At 40.2% G+C, this 21,966-nt stretch overlaps 1 protein-coding gene across 1 annotated transcript in view; it reads left to right on the forward strand.

Moving 5' to 3' along the window:
• The first annotated feature begins 248 nt into the window (after positions 1–248).
• The window catches only part of TSPAN8 (tetraspanin 8), a 30,869-nt gene continuing 9,151 nt past the window's right edge, over positions 249–21,966 (forward strand). Inside the window, exons 1-5 of the mRNA XM_024576438.4 lie at positions 249–600; positions 11,847–11,909; positions 16,479–16,616; positions 19,055–19,129; positions 19,230–19,337. Of these exons, the coding sequence (XP_024432206.2) occupies positions 541–600; positions 11,847–11,909; positions 16,479–16,616; positions 19,055–19,129; positions 19,230–19,337 (444 nt within the window). The 5' untranslated portion in view covers positions 249–540. The remainder of the gene's footprint in view (positions 601–11,846; positions 11,910–16,478; positions 16,617–19,054; positions 19,130–19,229; positions 19,338–21,966) is intronic.

Genomic DNA, 21,966 nt, shown 5'->3' on the forward strand with positions numbered 1-21,966 from the left:
ATTTCTAAATGCCTTTGACTTCATCTGAAAGAAGTTTTGCATTCTTGAGAAAATGCAGATCCAGACTGAGTTGAGACACAATGACCGTTTAGCTCAGAACAAAGCCATCTTATTTCCTTCCTTATAGTTGAAGTCGAGGGCAGGCAAGTCAGGTTGTGGGTTCTGAAACCTAACAAGCTACTATCGCTGTGCCACTCTCTCCCAGGTTCACTGCCACTCCCTTAACCTGATATCTGTTTACTTGGGAGGAGGCAGTGTTTTAGAAGGGATCATAAATATCCTGGCCCCGTGCCCCAGAAGCCATGACAAGCAAAAGAACATACTCGTCTAGAGATAGCCCTTGAGATATTTAAATGTTTGGGTTAATTTTTTATCTACTTTAATAACAAGATTATCCCCCTCCCTTTGCTTCCTATTTCTGCTCCGAAGCCGTGGGCACAGAAATCTCTGCAGGCAAATTACTCCAGAGCATATCGCAGGACCATCCTGTAACGCGAACAGTTAAATTCACAGCATCTGGACTCCTGATCCTTTCCCGACATGGCAGGTGTGAGTGGCTGTATAAAATATTCTATGTTTATCTTCAACTTCTTGTTCTGGGTAAGTGTTTTTCTTTTAATTATCAATTTTATGCAAGAAAGGGGATCTGGATATAAATATCATAAACGAGAACAGACTCTGCACTAGAGAAATAGGAGGAGGAGGAAAATGTATTTTCCATTTACTTGTTTGGATTTGTTTGTTCTTTCTTTGGTTATTTCAGTAATTGAAAAGGAGCCAGTGACTCGAAAAAGTGCACCTCAGGGTCTGTGAGGATAAACATTTTATAAATGTTTTGATATTGTTGCAAAACAATCACAGAGGAAAAAATACCCCTTAATTAAAGGACAATTATTCTTAGTTGTATATCGTTCAGGCCTTCCTGGTTTTAGGACCCCGTGGGAAAATTCTGCTCTGATTCAGTCCGGATGGAGCTGGAGCCCCTGAGTCCAAACCTTTACATCTGGGTTTGAAACAGGTGGATGGTGGGGTGTCAAAAGATAAAGACCCGAGAAGAGGATTATTTTCAGAGACCCAAAGAAGAAACAGTGGGTCGTAAAGAACTTGAGAGGGAAACAATAAAAGCATTTTAATCATGAAAAGATTAAACTAAGCCACTAAGTGTGTATTTGAAATTTAAAGTTAGGATTTTGATGTGTTTTCACCTCACCTTTTAATCAACAGGTTCTGTATTTTAACAAGTTCTTATGTTTCCTTCAAAAGTCTGTTAACATAAGATATAGCAAGTGAGTTGGGCAATGGAATCTGACATTGCAAAGTGGAACAATAAGATGTGGAAATGCAATAAGGTAAAGGGCAGGCAGGGATGTTGGGAAACTGACACTATTGTTTTTAGTATATGTGGTGCAATTTCAGATTGTTCAAAGGAAAAACCATTTTGTATACTGACTTAGAACTGCCTTCTGCAGTAGACGCAGGAGAGAGTTGTGGTTCTGTTTTTCACTGGTTACCTCTAGTAAATAGGCAGCTGGCATCTAAACGTTGGTAAATTTCTGTTCTATTGAAATACTGATGTACCTACTTAAACATAACTACAGGAACACAGTCTTTGTTGTACAGTATGACTTTCCATTCAGCATTCAGTAGCCCTAATGAGTGCAGATGGTATGTGGGTGAAAATGAGTAGATAAATAGATGAAATAAAATAAAGAAGATTTGTTCTTTGTACTTTTTTCTCTAGAAAAATGGGCCACCCTGGCAAATATTAAATGAAGGCCATGATTATATGCCAGTTTTTTAAAGTTTGTCCTGATAAATTTCTTCCCTTGAATATTTAAAATTGGTTCAATGTTGAGAGGAGAATATAAACAAAGAAACACCTGTGTACTTTGGTTGGTTTTGGTTTTAGCTTTTTATTGTGGAGAACTTGAAGTGTTTCCAGGGTAGGACAGGGTGATCCACCCCATCATCTCTTCCCGATGGCCATGAAACCACGGCCGGTCCTTCCCTGTTCATCCTCTCAGCTGCCTTCCCCACTCCATATGGTTTTGAAGCAAATCTGGGATATATCATTTCGCCTCTAAGTATTTTAGTGTATATCTCTAAAAGATAATTCTTTTGCAAAAATGTAACCACATTGTCGTTATCATAGTAAAAACTTACTCAGAATTTCTTATCGAATATCCCATCCAGGCTTCAAATTTCCCATTGCCTCATAAATGATCCTGTTTAAATCAGCATCTAAATAAGGCTCAGACATTGTGCCCACACATTAATGTATCTTTTATGTCAATTTTCATCTTTAGGCTCTTGCTCCATCTTTATCTCTTTTTTCTTCCTGGCAATTTTATGTACTGGTGGGTGTTGTCAGAATGTTCACAGTCTGGATTTCGCCATTTTAATATCTCTGGTACACTTTAACATGTCCCCCCTCTTCTGTATTTTCTCTAATTTAGTAGTCGCATCCAGCAGCTTGAAAAGATTCAGGTTATTCCTTTTGGCCGATACAACTGCTTTATAAGTGAGACTGTGTTCTTTCATCAGGAGGCACAGAGCATCTGACCAAGATCACTTTTTATGATGTTAGTAGCTACTGATGCTCGAGAACCTAAATCCTTCGATCCTTAAGAGTTTCAAATTAATGATACTCCATTTCTATTATTTTTTCTTTATTTTTTGGCTATACTACTACTATCAATAAGGAGAAATTCATCATTCCCTGATTGGTTACCAGTGGTACCCAGTTTTTATTTTAAAAGACAGCACAAAGGTTTCTTACTCTTTACCAAACAGATTTCAAAATAATGAGTTGATGTTTTGGTATCATACAATAGTGATAAGCAAGTATTTCTTTAAGTACCCATGAAATAATACATTCAAATGTCATCAGAGTTCTCGTTCTCATTGATGTGCAATTTATTCGTCTTTGGCCAGTGCGAGGGAGCATCTTCAGGTTGGCTCCTGAGTTCTTTTGACACGATCCTAAGAACTTTGATAACCTCGTCACTGTCTGGTATGACAAGATGTTTCAGGCTCACTCCCTATTTCCTGTCCCTGACCTGCACTCAGCTATTTCTCCAAAAAGTTCTGATACCTTTTTAAAAAACTGTAATCATTGTCTTTTTATGATACAGAATATATATGGCCCATTAAAAAAACAAAATAAATGAATGAATATGCTAATAAATGCATAGCTCTTATTTTAATAACATGTCCCAAAGCACCCAAACCAGTAGCAATCCTCATTTTGTAATTATAAAACTGTTAACATACAACATAAAAAGTGAATAATACACCACAGGTCAGTGTTTCATTAAATAGGTAACCAGGAATTTGGAATAGATCTGAACTTTAAATCACAATGATAAGTCGAAGAAAGGGGTAGGTTCAGGATTATTTACAATTAGAGTTCAAAGATAGTTGTGTATATCTGTGTCATACTGTTCCTTGACATTGTTGCTGCTTTTCGGGGAACCTCTAGTTATTTTATGGTTTCCATTATTTCTTTGGTTTTCTGATAATGAAGACAAAGCCTCATGTGGAGATGTGGGTTAGATATGTCCAACTTCTCAGGGCTGAAGTCCTGGTCCTTACCATCAGCATAGTGGTGAGACCTGCCATCTCCACATGGGCATCGTGAATGGAGTGTTTGGGCAAGGGCACCAGTTGTAAAGACCAACGATAACTTCTCGGCCAACAGGCGACACCTTTTTACTCAAAACCCAGACAGCTGGAGCAGTCTCTGAGGTTAAGGAGCTGCTCCTCTCTCTACTCTGCCCTCCGCCCACAACCCGGAGTTCTCAGAATTTTACAATCCTTCATAGGAAATTAGCAATTTGTCACATTTCTAATGTTTACTTAAGCAAAATTTTAACGGTTCCACTGATGTGGTTTTATTGTAGATATCCATGACCTTATGTTTTCAAATGCATTCTTTCTGGTGTAACTTGCAAAACTAAGCTTTTGCAAAGTAGAGACAGATGTTGCAATATCTGTAAGATATGCATATGGTCATTTAAGTTAAACATATCAGTTTCTTTTGTTAGAGAACTTGAGATATGCCACATAAATATTCAGTGATTTCCATTTGTTAGAATTAGTAACTGAAGAAAAACATATGAAAGTGAATATCACTTCTAATCACTCAGGCTAGAGGTTGATGCAAGTTAGAGTGAATTGGAGATGCTGCAGATAATACGTAAATTATGGGTACAAAACCTATTTCTCCGAGTCTTGTGTCAGAACAGATGAACTGCCCACATTTTCTTATGCTCCTCTCAGATAGGTCAGGCCTAAGAATACAGGAGATTCTTGGGGTGTCTTAGGAGTCTGGAGAAGCAGGCAACATGGGGCCTTCGGCCCTCGTGTGCAGGGGAACACCTGTCAAAGGCAGAGCTATGGGATAGCTGGCTCTCCATGTAGGAAAGCAGAGTAGGGGAACGGCACCAGTGGCAAATGAGGTGAGGTGCGATGGAAGAGCCAAGGTGCAAAGCCAAATGTATCAGCAAGTGAATGAAGCCAACGCATGAGGCAGTTTGAAGAGAGCAGAAGGAATCTGGAACTTGGACAGTGTCCAGAAACCAGCATTTTGATGCTCATCGTTGTATTTTATGTGGTGCCGGGGTCTCTAGATTAGATGTTCTGAGAGCAATGAAAGGAGTTGATGCAGAGCAGACTTCACTAGGAGATAGAGCTACAATAAAAAAATAAGGCACAATTATATTTCATTCTGTCAGCTGATGAAATACCTCAAGATAAAGATTTGACTATGGCAGCAATGTGCGAGCTTGGTAAATACAGTAGTTGCCTGCCACTATGCACTCCGTGTGGAAGTATAACGATGACAGAAGGCGTAGGAGCCAGTGGTTGAAGCTCGGGCGGAGCCTCGGCTTCTTCGCCACTAGATGTGTGACCTGGGGGAAATAAGTGAGCCTGTTTCTGCCGTAGTGTTCTTCATCTGTAAAACCGGGGATAGCAGTGGTGTCTACCCCACGGGGTTGTCGTGACGATTAAGGGATTTGACTCATATAAAGAACTAAGAATAACGCTAAATAAATGTTTAAGAAACAGACACTTCTGTTCACATTGTGAAAGCATTTTTATGAGACAAAACTACAAAACCACTGTGCATAGTGATGAAAAATTACAATGTTGGATTTTGAAACAGAGGAGGAAATAAGAGGTCAAGAGTTGTAAGGCAGAAATTCTTCTATCATAAATTAAGGGAATGGAAAGAAAGTATGTTTTGTAAACAGGCAGGCAGATTCAAATCCTGAATTCACTTCATATTGCTCTGTGACCCAGAACATGCTCCTTGACTTTTCTGTGCCCTAGTGTCTGCATGTGTGAAATGAGGACGATAATGTTACCTGGCAGGATTAATTGTGCAGACGCGCTGAGACCCTCTATGACAGCCTCTAAGCAAGGCCTGACACCCAAGAGTAGTCAATGAATGCTATTTTTCCCAAGTGCAACCATCATACTGCCTTTTAATTTAAAAGTTTTGGAATCTGGTGTGATAGTATTTTATACACGATGGGCTTTAGAAACTTAAATATAATTTTAGCCCTACTCTGATCTTCCTCAGGCCTCATGGGGCAAGAAATCCGTGGGGATAGAGGCATACGCTTACAAGGAACCCAGCCTCCACTTCGAGTATGTGGGGCCAACAGTTTCCCTGTCCGAATTGCCCCAAGCCTGCTTCCAGTATCTGCATAAGCCCTTCTCCAGGGGTGATCAGGAAGAAGCTCTTTGCCTGGAATGAGAACAGGTTGTAAACAGACCTGGCTTGGAGGCTGAGGTATCCATACCCATTCCATTATATCCCTCAGACTTCAAGACAGAACCAGAAGTGAGGGATGCGGGCCTGCGCTGGCTGTCCCATGTCAGCCCCTTCTGGTAGTGGACTCTGAGAATTCTAAATCACACCTTGTCTCCAGGCCATTAGGTAGGTCCATTTGTCAAGGTAGGAACACATTATGTATATGTTTATCACCTTGAGTGATAACTTCTCCGTATAGAGACGGAAGGTCTGTAGTTTGTGATCTGTATTCTAGCCCCAGGCCCTGCAAATGTACACACAGGTCTGCAGGTATTACTTGATGAGTGTTGTACTTTGAAACGAAGTGATGAAAACATTCCTGAATGTGCATCATTCTATCATTCAGAACCATTAGGATGCTAATCAAATGCTGAACATACATCTCTGTTTACATATTTCAAAGTGATGTGAATTTTAGTGATTTTATACTCCAGTGCAGGAAAGACAGCCCGAGGCATGCTTACCCAGGCCTATTTGTGTCAGAAGGAAATGTGGTTGATTTCTTTCCCTTACATTTAGAGATATTGACAAGTAGAATTTGTAGCAGTTGTCGTGGGGGTGTGGCTCACTTAATAGGTTTAGGAGATGCACATTAATACAACGATAGGGATACTTCACTGTGTACTTAGCACACATTGATACAATAAATGTCATTCATTTGGGGAACACAGAGAAACCATAATAGCAGAGTCTGGTAAGAATTGTTTAATTTGCTCCACTGGTTTAGAGCAGCGATTTCCAACCAGTGTGCCAGGGCAGGCAGGGTGGTGTGCCACAAAAAATTTGAAAACACACAATACCTGACTGTTTAGCCTGGGGAACTGATCTGTTTCCCCTTAGACTGTCTAATTAAAAAATGACAACAGCCAACACAACAATAGGTGTTTGGTGTGAATGAATCAAAATTACACCAATTTTTTGTCATATTAGCAAAAACATATTTTTTGGTGTGCCGCAGAACTTCTGTAATTAGTTTATGTGTGCCATGAGATGAGGAAGGTTAAAAATCACTTGTTTAGAGCATCAGAAAATCAGACACTGTGTGAAGGCCGGGGGCCCTCTCTGTACATCAGAGCTGCATGTGGCCATGCTGTAGAGAAAATGCATGGCAACCTCCCCTCTGCCAGACCTGAGAACTGACATGCCACTGTTGTTAGAAAGCAAGGCAGATTAGTAAGAAATCAGAATAGGTCTCAGTAAAGAATGAATAAAGGAAGAGCCAGCATAAGTCCTAAAAAAACACCATTGAACCAGTGAAAGGGAATGTCACCCTGAAGCCTTAGAGAACAAGCTCACACCCCTGAGAGAAACTCTCCAGCATCCTGAAAAAAGTGTCAGGAAATTTGCTTCCACAGCCCAGTGCCAGAAAATGACCCCAGTGAAAGGGTGGCTGGAGGTCATAAGAGAAGATCAAGTTAACTGGAAAACCATAGGGTGAGATGAAAAGGGAAATGGACAAAATACAGAAGTACTTCAAGTAAACCAGACACACAGCGATAGAATTAAAATCCACTCTAGAAATCGCATTACATGGAGACAGTAATACAGAATCCCAAATTGAGAAGCTCTGCCAGAGGAAAATCAAAATGAGATGAATGAGGTGAAGGAAGATAATAATGTAGAAAATTCTCACGAGCAATGATTTCACAGGCTATGTTATCTTACCACAATGCAATTAAACTAGACTTTTGAGTAAATGTTTAATAAAAGAGGATGCTTGAAAATTAACAACAGTAGTACTGCCCAAAATGTCAGTGCTTCACTCATGATCCCTTGTGTTCTGTGGTTATCATAAAAACACATCTTGTAGTTGCCCAAATATTTTCTTATTTGTTTGTAACCTCCCAGGAGTAGCATGAGAAGGTTTCCCCTAAGTTTATGTAAAAAGTGTCTATTTTGGACCAATGATGATAGCTCACAGTATACTCTTCCTCCTAGCGTAGAACTATGTGCTCTCTTCCATTTGTGACACTTTTCAAAAATACTTTGATAAAGACCCAAATCTGAAGACAGAATTGAGGGGCAGGGGGTGGGGATGACTGGAGGACACATTATCCAGAAGAGGACAAGTCAGCTTGTTCTATGTCACTCGTGTCCTGGATGGTGCTTCCCATTTTCTTCCTGCCCTGCCTTAGTCTGCTTGGGTCATAACAAAATAGCATAAAGTTGGTAGGTTAAACAACAGAGATATATTTTTCCACAGCTGTAAAGGCTGGAAGTCCAAGATCAAGTTGCCTGGTATTTTGGTTTCTGGTCAGAACTCTCTTCCTGGTTTGCAAATGGCTTCCTCTTGCTGTGTTATCACATGGCTTCTCTTCCCTGCATGTGTACAAGGAAAAAGATTCTCTCTCTCCTCCTCTCTCTCTCTCTTTTGCTCTTCCTCTTGTTATAAGGTCACCAATCATATGGGAGTAGGACCTCCCCCTTATGATCTCATTTAACTTCAATTACCTCCTAAAAGCCCCATATCAAAATACAGTCACTTTGAGTTAGGGGTTCAACATCCCAATTTAGGGGAGATATAATTTAGTCCATAGCAGGGTCATAAACACATATCAAAATTACCTCATTTCTTAGCATGCTGTTTCAGACCAACAGCATCCTGATTCCATAAATAGGAAGGTGCCCCATGAAAGCTAAGTGGCAACCACAATGACTCACTGGGGGTCGGGTGGGGTGGGGGTGGAAGTAGACCTACTCAGTTCTGCAGTGCCCACCGTGGGCCAACCTGGGGGCCAGCAGATCAGCCCATTTCCTTTTGCCACCTTATCAACAGAAAGAAGGACAGAGCTTGACATGTTTTTCTTAATTTATACTCGCAATTATTTAAAACTGTGTAAAAAGATCAGGGAACAAACCCATATGTACAAACTGGACTAAAATAGGTTAGTATCAATCATGACTCTCGAATGATTGTTCCTGACAGAAAACCAATTTACAGGTTTTAAATTACTTTAAAGCCCATTAAATAGAAACAAATTTAACAAATTAATGAACGATTTCATGTAATTAAGGCTCTGATTTTTACATGTGAATTTCTTTAGTAAGATGAAGATGATATACTTTAAACATCTGTTTCTTTTGTTTTTATGATGAAGTTTGAATAAGGGATGGAAGTGATAGTTTGGCCAGCTTCAAAATCCCTAAGAACATTTATCTAATTGTAAGATTGACTTCAGGCAAAATATTCTTAACTTCTGAAATAACTGAATACTCTTTCTGTTTAAAAAGCCTTTAATTTGTTGGAGCAGTTTTAGGTTCGCAGAAAAATTGAGAGGAAGGTACCGAGGTTTCCCACACACCCGGGCCCCCACACATGCATAGCTTCCCCCATCACCACTATCACTCACGAGAGCGGTACGTTTGTTACAATTGATGAACCAAGGCTGACACATCATCGCCGCACAAAGACCGTAGTTTACACTGGGGTTCACTCTTGGTGTTGGACATTCTATGGGTTTGGACAAATGTATAATGACCTTGACATGTATCCGTCATTCTATTATTATTAGAGTATTTTCACTGTCCTAAAATCCCCAGTGCTCTGCCCATTCTTTTTGTCCCCCCTCCACTAGTCCCTGATCTTTTCAGTGACTCCATAGTTTTGCCCTTTCCAGAACGTCTTGTAGTTGGAATCATACAGTGTGTAGCATTTTCCGACTGGCTTCTTTCACTTAGTAATATGCGTTTCGGTTTCCTCCATATTCTTTCATGGTTTGATAGCTCATTTCTTTTTAACCCTGAATAATATTCCATTGTCTGGATGTACCACAGTTTATTTATCCATTCATCTACTGAAGGACATCTTGGTGCCTTCCAAGTTTTAGTAATTATGAATGAAGCTGCTGTAAATATCCCCGGACAGGTTTTCGTGTATACGTAAGTTTTCAACTCCTTTGGGTAAATACCAAGGACCATTATATATTGCTGGTTCATGTGGTAAGAGTATATGTAGTTTGTGAGAAACTGCCAAATATCTCCCAAGGCGGCTGCACCATTTTGCGCCCCAGTAGCAGTGGATGAGAGTTCCCATTCCTTCACATCCTTCTCAGCATTTGGGGCTGTCAGTGACCCAGATTTTGGCCATTCTGATAGGTGTATGGTGGTATCTCGTTGTTTTGTTATCCTTCTTTTAAATATTAATGTTACTTTCAGTGGCTGAAAGGACTAAAAGTCATAATTTGAGGGGAAAATATGGTTGATTTCATAAGATTTCTGAATAATTCAATGTCTAAATACATTGAAAAAGTCAACTGAAAAGCCACATAAAAACAAACAAAAAAGTAAGGGTTTAAACAATATTACACTTTTAGTTTGTAACCGTTCTTAAAAGTTTCCTCAGTAGTTTCATCAGGAAGTATAAGGATGGTGATTATAATATTTATTTAGATAATTAATACTATTTTCAGTTAAAACTAAAAGCCAGAACAACTATTAAGATAATCCATGTAAATCTTTCTGTGGAAGAAGAAAAAGAGAAAATATCAGTGAACAAATCAAATAACAAATCAAATCCAGCTGCTATAAAATTACTGAAAATCCCAGAGTCTCATCATCATCTGACACAAATTCTTTCAGACTTATTTATTAACAAAAAACTGCTGAAATGAGTATTTTCACCTGCAAATGAAATTAGAATTAGTCAAAATGGAGAGGAAATCAGGAGGGTTTTCAGCCTCTAAAGCTGTTTTGCCAATGGTTTGTATTTCATAGGGCGTGTATGTGTGTGCCCATAAGATAATTAAATCGTACAGGTTATTCGGTGGTTTCATGAAGAGCTTTGGTTTCCCACGCATTCCTTATTTTGCAGGAGTAGAAGCGGGTAGTAGAGGCAGGATTGGGTTAGAAGTGGTGCTGGATTTTCAGATGTGACTGTTATCTGTCAAGGGTTCTAGTTTCTTTATCTGAAATGAAGGGTTTAAATCAAGGTGATTTTTGAGATCTTTTAGGGAACACAGATTTTCTGGTTGTTCAGCTCCTCATGGCACTCCCTATTGCTTAATGAAGCCCTTGACTCTACTGTCATGGCAAACTTAATGAGAAACCATTAAAAATGAAACTGCTGTTTAGGGAGTCCACACATATTGGCTCAACTGTGCATAAAAGCAATGATGCTGCTTGGCCCCTGGGCTTTAGAGGGCTCTGGTACCATAAGGCCAGAAAAGTCTAGAAAGTCCCCAAGGCCTGCTGTGTTTGGCATGTTACCAAGCTTGTTCTCGACATCTCTATCTAATAATAGAGCTTTGATTTCTTTTTTGAGGCCACAACATATATGTCTTAAAAAAAAACAACAACCCTAAAAGACAAGGGTTTTCCTTACACGAAAGTAAAATGTGTTTCACATTTTATGTGCTGGCCTTGGTCCAAATTAAATAATCTGGTAAAGTCATTAAAGGAATTTAAGACTTTAAGCACTGTTCCTCATTGTTCCTCTTCTCTGGGTAAGCTTTACTACCTAAAAGCTTATTTTAAAAGAATTTATTTAGGTACAAAAAGTGCTATGAATTCTTCTTGCTTAACTGCAAATTTTGTCAAATGTTCTACTTTTCCCTGTCTTTCCCAACTTCTTGCTTCTTGGATCTTGAAGGAATATTTGGTAATTAGTTATTCTCTTTCTTTCGGTGTAAGACAGCTTCTCAGAGACAAACTCACAGGCCTAATAAGGATATTTTGTCTTTAAATGGTTGTGACTTATCTCTTGTATGTTAAAAATCTAGCTAAAACACTGAGTTAGAGTTGAAACATGGAAAATCATCTTTCCTCTCCCCCATAGTGGAGGTGATTTCTTGTCCCAGACCTATGAATGGACTGTGGATGGGAAACAGACTATTCTTACTGAATCTAGCAATTTCAGTGGGCTCTTTTAGCACTTACCTGCACATGAACATGCCTCATTTATGTCTTTTAGGTAGGAATGGTATAACTAATGATATACCACTTTAACCAGAATGCTGGGGGTATGCAGAATTAGAGTTGCAGTTTATCTCAGTTGTACTATAGTACATATTTTTTTCTTTTCCTACAGCTATGTGGTATCTTCATCCTGGCAGTGGCAATTTGGATACGAGTGAGCAAAGATGGTCAAGAGGTGAGTAAATAAATATTGTACAAGCTTCTCCGATCCCAAAGTAGTTTATTTTTCTTATAATGATCAAAGTAATGACAATCATAATAAGTATTTCTATAGCATTTTCCTTAACTACCTCATATGATTTCTTACATTGGATGTGATTTTATCATTTAATTCAATTTAATTGATCAAAGGTCCTCACTATGTGCCTGGCACAGTACTGGTTCAATCTTTCTGAAGAATGGAGAAGGTGATATTCCAAAAGCAGGAAGATTGCAATGAAAGTGCTTATGGGAAGGGGCCAAACTGAGAATTTATTTGCTTAAGACAAGCCTGAAGTATAGCTGGGAGATATAGCCCACCTTTGTTCCCCACCAAGAACGATTTTTGTAGTATATGATATTGACAATAACTTGGCTGATCCCAAGATGGGATGGTGGTCCAAAAGAAAAGAAGGTGAGAAGTTCTCTTGGAGAAGATTTTGAATCTGTGTTTTAAAGGCAATGATATACAGAGATAGTTGGTAATAACCTGTGGCAATTGTCAATGAGGGTAACCCCTTACAACAGTAAGAGGCTAGTCTCATGGGTGTAACTCAACAGCTGTCTGGGATGTCCAGCTTCCTGCTATCTAAGTAGGATTAGCATGACCCCCTTCCCACCACCACACACCGTCCATGCCTGTGGCAAAGCTCTTCCCAAGATTTCCACGGGCCTGAAGGATGTTTATTTTGTATAGTTGGTTCTGGCTCCAGTCTATCCTCCAGTAAGTCTAACACCCCATCCATAGTTATTACAGTATTATTGACTTATATTCCCTATGCTGTACAGGTAATGCATTATCTATTGAAGCTTACTCTACCATGGTGCAGCTAAATGCCTTTGGACATAGCCTAGTTGAAACAAACATTAAAAGAAAATGAACACCTGTTCTGAATGAGTGGCTTCTTCCTTCCTTCCTTCCTTCCTTCCTTCCTTCCTTCCTTCCTTCCTTCCTTCCTTCCTTCCTTCCTCCCTTTCTTCCTCCCTCCCTCTCTCCTTCTGTCCCTTCCTCCCCCCTCCTTCTTTTACTTTTATTTCTTCTCTTTTAAAATTATGCTTCCTTCCATTGAGAACCCAGAGAATCCCAATGGGAATTAGCAGCCTCCTCGTTCTTTCTCTCACCGTGTTGACAAATTTGGGTGAGGGACAGGTGAGGCAACTAGTTGGTAACAACTTAGTCCATCAGGATTTTATTTACTGTTTTAAGCTGATGTGACTTCCTAGTGTCTCTGGGCTTTGGGATTTGAGCCCATTAATGGTATTTGAGGATATATGGAATTTCTGTTGTCTAGAAACTGATGTGTGATATTGGGCCTCAAGTTAAACACAGAGATTAACAGCCACCTATTTTGAGGGTGCTTTGGCCTTTTTAAGATGTGTATATGGCCTGTAATTTATTTTATTTTATTTATGTTTATTTTTTCTAGTTGATATGGGAACTATTTTTTTTTCCCTCAGTGCTTCTGGTAAACAAATTTGGTGTTCAGTTTATTAAGAAATTACCCACATTGGATCGTACAGGAGGACTGTTGTCCCTGACAGGGTGTTACTCCACATGTGGGGATAAGAATAAATTAATAGGTCTAGACAGCATATTTAGTCACATTTTAGCTCTTTTGCTCTGTCAGCCTCTAACTCTGTTGTTAGTGTCTACCAGGACAATATTAACCAGCTTGACTTATGTGAAATTGGCTTGATTTATATTTATCTGAAGTCAGTGATAAAGAATCCAGGCTGTGCAAAGAACTGAATTTTACTAGTGGGAAAAAGTAGTAGCAATTTTGGAAGGAGAAACATGAGCATAAACACTGAAAAGAGGGATGTCAGGGAGGTCTATGTGAACATCTTTTATCTTATCTCCTTGCACTAAATTGTCTCCTCGGGATGCTTTGTTCTCCTGCAGGATAAACTCAGCACTGGGAGGCAAAGCATAGGGGCAGCCAGCCATCCTCGTCCCAGGAGATCGCTTAGAATCCAAAGAGGACCCTGAGCCTTCTTCTCTCAGGTTCAGCCATTCCTCTTTCTTTATAAATTCTCCCCTTGTTCCAAGACACACCCAGACACTGTTCATCCAAGACAGCTTTTAGTACTCGGTTGCCCGTCTCCTGTAACAAACACTTGAACTCAGATTTCTACTTCTTTTCTGAATAAAAAAAAGCCACTTGTTAGGCTGGACTTAGAACAGAGACCCTCAAGCCAACACACTGCTTTCTGACCAGTCTTTGGTTGTGGGCCGTCTGCGCTGGTCGGATAGGAGTGCTTCATTAGCTGGCTGAATAAGTACTGGCCACATCATCCAGGTCTCACTTATAGATATTTGACCTATTATTTCTCTGCCTGGGCTAAGCAAAGTTCTTTTTTTTCCTTTTATTGATTTTAGAGAGAGGGGAAGGGAGGGAGAAAGAGAAGGGGAAAAACATCAAGGAGAGGGAGAAACACTGATCCAGTTGCCTCTTACACACGCCCTGAATGGGGACTGAACCTGCAACCCAGGCATGTGCCCTGACAGGGATTCAAACTGGCTACATTTCGGCTTGCAGGATGGTGCCCAACCAACTGAGCCACACTGGCCAGGATGCAGAGTTCTGACTCAGAGAGGCTTCAACCCTTTCAGATGCCTTGCAGGGGTGTTCAACCTGTGGCCCACAGGCTGCATGCAGCTCAGGGTGGCTATGAATGCAGCCCAACACAAAACTGTAAATTTACTTAATACATTATGAGATTTTTTTGATTATGTGTTACAATGTATTTAATGTGTGGCCCAAGACAACTCTTCTTCCAGTGTGGCCCAGAGATGCCAAAAGGTTCAACACCTCTGCTAGGGTTTGCCTGCACTGGCCACAGTGTTTGACAAGGAGTGGGTAGAGCGGGTTTCCTGATGCTATATTTTTTGTCAATTTCTGTCTTGACACAGATGCCATGACTGCTTATTAACAAAACTGATTTCTTAGCTGCAATCCTAACAAATAAACAAACAACAATCAAACACAAAACATGAAAAATGAATGAAAAAATCTTTAGGACATATGTCAATGGAAAGGTTTCTAAACGTGTAAATTGAAACATTACCTGTAAGCACAGACTCTCAGAGACAAAGGAGGCCTTAGATATCACAGAGGCTGACCTAATTCTCTTTATAAATGGGAAACTGGAGCCCAGCAGGGTTAGCTTGCCCATTCCAGTGTTAGAAACTGAGTTATATATGAGGACCTGCTGGAATACAGATCTTCGTTCTGATGCTGTGACAACTTCAGCACATTCTTTCCTACCGATTGTCCAATAAAGGTTCCTTCTAGGCTGTGGATGGCTTTCAAATGTCATTTAAAATGTAAAGATCATTCATAGTGGTGTTTTGTTTTGTTTTGTTTTTCTATTTCCTGTTAAGGGAGCTGAACTACAATGATCTGTAGAAGATTCTAGGAGAAGAGTCTCTCTGAGTTAGTAAAAGAACTAATGCTCTACCCAGAAAGAGAAATGGAAACAGATAGAGGCTGTACAAGAAAGATGGGCCACTTGTGGCACTCAAGTATAACACAGGCCAAGGTTTCCCTTTTTAGTTATTATGTACGTCTGGATACATCTAGAGGACAAGTGGTAGACTGAGGCTAGGTGTTGCCAAGGTGAAGAAGAGTATGTGTGGAGAAGAAGAAATGAATTGTGCAGGTTGTATAACCCACCCACCACAGAGGGCCCTAAGATTTCCCCCCTCAATATCTCATTACTTAATAGTAAGGAGGCAGTCTTCAGGCAAAATGAAGAGTTTCCGGAAGACTCCACGGACTATATCTTCTGGGAACAAGAAGATAGAATTGACATGGACTATCAGGCACTAGACTATTTTTTCTTAGTTTAAATTTTTTGTTTGTTTTGGCAAATGTATAGGCCTATGAAATTACCATTATAATCAATATATAAAGCATTTTATTAACCCATAAATGTTCCCTCATCGCTTTGCAGTCAGTTCCTCCTTTCCCCCCTTCCCAGCTAAAAGTCAAGCCCTGCTCTGATTTCTGTGACCGCAGCTTAGACTGACCCATTCTTGATCGTCATATAAATGGAGTCACACAGAAACCACTGTGTTGAATATGGCCTACTTAGCTCAACATAATGTTTTTGAAGTTCATTCACAGTGTTGGGTCTACCACTAGTTTGAGGATCTTGGGCTTTATAATTAAATTTAATTACCATAAAAACACATGCATTGCAATGTTACTCTTATATACAAAACACAAAATATATAAACCAAAGAGCCCATTATGGGTGCAAGTACATCTTCTAAATTTAAAATAATTAGTGTTTTAAAAGCCTATTACATTATTTCCATCCAATATCCAATATATCACCTTAGAAAAATATTAAGTTGGGAACATTATTCAGTTAATAGAATGTAAGCTCGTTGAGGGCAGACATTTTTGCTGGTTTAGATCACAAAAGTATCTCAAGGTCCTAGAACAGGGCCTGGCACATAGTTGGTACCCAGTGGATTTCTGTTGAATAAAAAACATCAAGGAAAGGGATTTTTCTGATTTCTCTTTTCTGTTTTCAGCTTCTCAGCAGTGGGGAAGCTGGCATCAACCCTTACATTGGTGTGAATATCTTGATTGCTGTGGGTGCCACCATCATGGTTCTGGGGTTCCTGGGATGCTGCGGTGCCATAAAGGAAAGCCGCTGCATGCTTCTGCTGGTGAGTTTCCCGGGCAAATCCCAACGCCCACCCCCGCCGTCTGCCGAAAGGCCTTGCCAAGACTGATGCAACTCTAACTTCCATTTAGAGGGGTTGATGTGGAAGCTGAGGTGTTTAGCTTAGATTAGAGGCTACCCTGAGAGAAGACAGATTTTAGCCTTCATTTTTTCACTATTATTGAGTACCTGCTACATGCCAGATACTGAGCTAAATGATGCAGAGACATTAAGACCATTAGAACCTCTTAGGGAAGATGGACAAATAAATAATTAGCTATAGTGGGAGTGGCCCGTGAAGAAAATGGCCCACAAAGGATATAGGAGGGAACTTCAAGGCAGAAGCAGAAGTGAATAAGGTGTTTGTGTGGGTGAGGTTGTGATAAGCTTTTGGAGGATGGGTGGGGGGCGGGAAACCTGGCTTTTTGGAGGAATGACAAGGCCTGGGGTATGGCTAGAGTGGCAGAGGCTATTTTTAGCAAATGATGGGAGATGGGTCTGAATGTGCACTGTGGCAAAATCATATTTCATGCTAAGAAAATTGTAAGGGAGTAAGGTAATCATGTGTGTTACTTAGAAAGCTTCGAGGAAAATGGATTGGGTTGGGATAACCCGAAGACTTCACTTTCAAAATATATAGAAAATAATGAATGGATATACAGTTCCATTTTTAGTTTTCTGAGGAAATCCCATACTGTTTTCCACAGTGGCTGCACCAGCCTGCATTCCTACCAACAGCTCACCAGGGTTGCCTTTTCTCCACAACCTCGCCAGCACTTGTGTGTTGATTTGGTTATGATGGCCTGCCTTTTGACCCGGCAATTCCACTGCTGGGATTATACCCTAAGAATCCTGAAACACCAATTCAAAAGAACCTATGCACCCCAGTGTTCATGACAGTGTTATTTACAATAGACAAGGGCTGGAAACAGCCTAAGTGCCCAGTAAATGAGTGGGTCAAAAACTGTGGTACATTTACGTAATGGAATACTATGCAGCAGAAAGAAAGGAGCTCCTACCCTCCCCAACAGCATGGATGGAACTGGAGAGCATTATGCTAAGTGAAATAAGCCAGGTGGTGAAAGACAAATAATACCTTATGATCTCGCCTATAAGTGTAATCTAATCAACAAAACAAGTGAGCAAAATATAACCAGAGACATTGAAATAAAGAACAAACTGACAGTGGCCAGTGGGGAGGTAGGAGGGGATGACAAGGGAAAGAAGGGGAAGGGTCAAGACAAGGAACATGTATAAAGAATCCATGGACAAGGATAATGGGGGAGGGGTTGAATGTAGGTGGGGTTGGTGTTCAGGGCAGAGGAGAGCAATGGAGAAGAAGGGGGATAATTGTAACTGAACAACAATGAAAATATTTTTTTTTTTAAAGAATGAAATAAGCCAGGCGGTGAGGGACAAATACCATATGATCTCACCTTTAACTGGAACATAATCAACAAAAGAAAAAAAGCAAACAAAATGTAACTAGAGGCATTGAAATTAAGAACAATCTAACAATAACCAGAGAGGAGGGGGAGGGGACAATGGAGGGAAGGGTTTTCAGGAACTACTGTAAAGGACACAAGGACAAAACCAAGGGGGAGGGTGGAGGCGGGTGAGGGAGGTTGGTTTGGCTGTGGTGGGGGGGAAATGCAGACAACTGTAATTGAACAACAATAAAATAATTTTTTTAAAAGAATGGATATAGAAAAAACATCATGTATTCCTTAGATATAAATCTGACTCAAGAGTTTAGCAGAGTTCACCTACACTTGTTTCTCTCATAAAATAAGTATCGTGTCAGTCCCTGAAAAAAATACTTTGTGTTTGCTTATTATGAGGGAAAATAGGGACAGAGTTTTAGCCACTACTATCATCCATAGTGGTTGGTTTTAGATTACTAAGGCCTCATTTGCAATCGAGAATTTAATTGTTTGAAGAGTTTACTTAAAAAAAAATTAGTTTGTGGGCTGTATTCTCCAAAATTATGATTTCATCAATCTGAGCCAGGTTTCAGGAAACTACATTGATAACAACAGCCCGGCGATTCCAATAGTGGCAGAAACGTTGTTTTGCAGTCAGTTTGGAAGTTTGTTCTGAAGTTTGTGTTGGATGAAAAAAGAGGAGAAAGATAATATTCAGCTAATTTCATCTAAGTTTTTAAACTTCTCATTCAACATCACACTGATGCCTACAATTCTACAAATAAATTTTCTTTTTAACTACTTTCTATGGTCAGTCTATGGAGCAAATGTTTCTGAGTAGTAATGGTCCCAAAATTTGCTTTCTGGGGCAAAGGGTAGAATAAATGAAGAGTGTGGTTACTTCTTCAAACTGTAACGTGCTCCAGACTGCAGAAAGGGGCGTCGAGCTGAAATGCCCCAAGGCGTTACTGAATGCCCTGGGGATAACACGTATTCCTTTCTGTCTTTTGTTTTGCAGTTTTTCATAGGCTTGTTTTTGATCCTGCTCCTTCAGGTGGCAGCAGGTATCCTAGGAGCTGCCTTCAGATCTGAGGTGTGTATACAGATGGCATTTGATAATTTTGGAAAAGTCTGAAAAGTAGATATACTACCTTCTGGCATGAAAAATTTAACAATATTTTTTTAATTTGCAGTCTGAGAAAATTCTGAATGAGACTCTCTATAAAAATGTAGAGCTTTTGAGCGCAACAACTGAAAATGCAGAAGCATTCCAGAAGGCCCTGAGTGAATTTCAAGAAGAGGTAATTAGAATCCGTGGGTCATTTGGGGAGTTACATGTAGTTTTTCTGTGTTTACTTAATTTTTAACAGGTGGATTCCTTAAAGGTCAAAAAGTATCTCCATTTTTGCAGATTTTGACTGATTATTCTCTCACAACACAATAAGAAACATCCAAGAATATTTCTATTTTTTCCCAGCATCTTACAGTGTTCTAAAGCAGTTTAGAAGGACAGAGATTAAGATGATATGTTCCTGACAGATTTAGCCTCCATTGGGCCAAATTAATCATTGTTTTAATATTTACAGTGTGTTTAGGGTGTTTGCAGAGCCAATCTCTCCTCTCCCCACCCTCCCGCCCAGCTCTGTCACCGTGACCGTTCCCTCTCTCACAAAGATAATTGTAGCTGTACTTACTAGGCACCAGGCTTTACATTTAGTGGCTCACTCAAATCTCCACTCTGTGAGGTGGTTGATGTAATTATCCTCATTATCCCTGTTTGACAGATGAGGAGATTAGGGCTTAGGAGTCTGACAGCCAATCAATGGTGGGGCTAGAATTTGAACCTGGATCTGACTAGTTAACTCTTTTTAATAAGTACACAAGCCCCTCATTAGTTAGTTAGTTACTTAGCTTGTTTATTTATTTCCTTAAACTGTGTTGCTATCTTTAGGGTAAAGTCAAAATTTGGGCAGGCATTGAAGGTATTCTGCTGTCTGGCTCCTACCTAATATTTTAAGTTTCTGAAACGCGACTCCATAATGCAAACACTCTAGTCCAGCCAGGTTTGTCTGCTCAGGATGCTTTAAACAATTCCACCTTTTCTTCCCTTGCATTATTCCCCATCTTTGGAATGTACTTATTACTTTTCTCTTTCTTTCCAAATATTACATGTACTTTGAAGCTTGACGGAAATATTACTTACTCTGTGGAACTCCTTCCGACCACACCATCCCACTTACACCCAAGTCTTAATTTGAAACAAAATCTGCCTCCCTAGAATTTGCATCACTTAGTACGAGCTCTTCCTTCTGGAGTTTCATAGGTAAAAAAAAAAAAAACCTACTGATAGTTCTATACACTGCAACTTTTTCTTTGAAGACATCCTTTCTTGAGCAATTTATCACCTGACAGTTTTTTCCCCAGAGCATTACCCAGTTCCCTTTGGATAGACTCCAGATTATGAAAATTCTGCCTAAAGCATCATTTCCAAGAGCCAAACCCTGAGATGTGCAGTCCTTGTTTAACTTCGTGCTGTGCTTTATCTGGCTGCCCCTAGCTGCATCCCTGATCCTCTCTTCACCAGACCATTCCCACTCTGAAACCCCGATTAATCCAGATTTAAAGCAGGAAGAGTTTAGGCAACTCAGTTCCTCCACTGGGTGGGGCTGAGCATCCTTGATTCTCCCTGGTGGTTGACCTGGAACCAAAGGAACTACAGGTTAACACTGGGTCTCTGGGGTAGGTCCTGAGTCACACTTGCGCACATTGTTCCTGGTCCCGGATCTCAGTGCCGACAGTGGAGTTCTCAATGTTCTGTGTGTTGTAGTACAATTCTGAATTGCTTTCGTTCGTATATACTTATCCTATATCTGAAGTTGCTTGTGTTCATAGAACCACAGATTTTTTTAAAATGTGCATTCTGAGCTTTTTCTCTTTCTGTTATCCACTGGGATTCTTTCTTTCTTTTCTTTCTTTCTTCCTCCCTCCCTTCCTCCCTCCCTCCCTCCCTCCCTCCCTTCCTTCCTTCCTCTACTTCCTCCCCTCCCCTCCACTCTCTTCCTCCCTCCTTTCCTCCCTCCTTTCCTTCCTTCTTTCCTTCCTTCTTTCCTTCCTTCCTTCCTTCTTCCTTCCTTCCTTCCTTCCTTCCTTCCTCTACTTCCTCCCCTCCCCTCCACTCTCTTCCTCCCTCCTTTCCTCCCTCCTTTCCTTCCTTCTTTCCTTCCTTCTTTCCTTCCTTCCTTCTTCCTTCCTTCCTTCCTTCCTTCCTTCCTTCCTTCCTTCCTTCCTTCCTTCCTACCTTCCTTCCTTCCTTCCTTCCTTCCTCCTTTCCTCCTTTCCTTCTTTCCTTCTTTCTCAATGCTTCTTGAAAAAAAATCTGACCTCAAACTCTGGCTGAGTGACCTGGGCTCCACCACACATGGACAGAAGTTCTAGAGACCAAGTGGCTTTCTCTTTAGATTTCAGGGAATTCCCACACAAATTCCCCGATAACATATTAATGAAATGTGCCCCCGTGGATTCTTGGTGATAACTGTCTAGAGATTGTTGTCTCATTCCCTGCACAGAGCCTTGTTCATCTAGCTGTTATAACTCTTTTAACAAGTTCTGACCAACTTCTTCCCCAACTGCTCCCACATCTGATCTGGTAACCAGCTAGCTTGCCAAGTGTAGCCTTTCTACCTCCCTCCTAGTCTTCTGTAAGTGTGTCTCATCTATACCTCCCTAAGGAATCCTGAGGTACATAGTGGACTAATCTGTGAGTACATATAGTGGGATTTATATTCTTTTGGGTCTGGAGTATATATTTCAATTACTACTATTCAAGATTATTTAATAAGAAAGAGTGAACAATTAATGATGTCTACCATGAGAATAGGAAAGGAGGATATTTCAAGATAGCCCTCTTTGCTAATATTGATTGAACTTGGG

The sequence above is a fragment of the Desmodus rotundus genome, chromosome 3 (genome assembly GCF_022682495.2).
Source record: "Desmodus rotundus isolate HL8 chromosome 3, HLdesRot8A.1, whole genome shotgun sequence".
Taxonomy (NCBI): domain Eukaryota; kingdom Metazoa; phylum Chordata; class Mammalia; order Chiroptera; family Phyllostomidae; genus Desmodus; species Desmodus rotundus.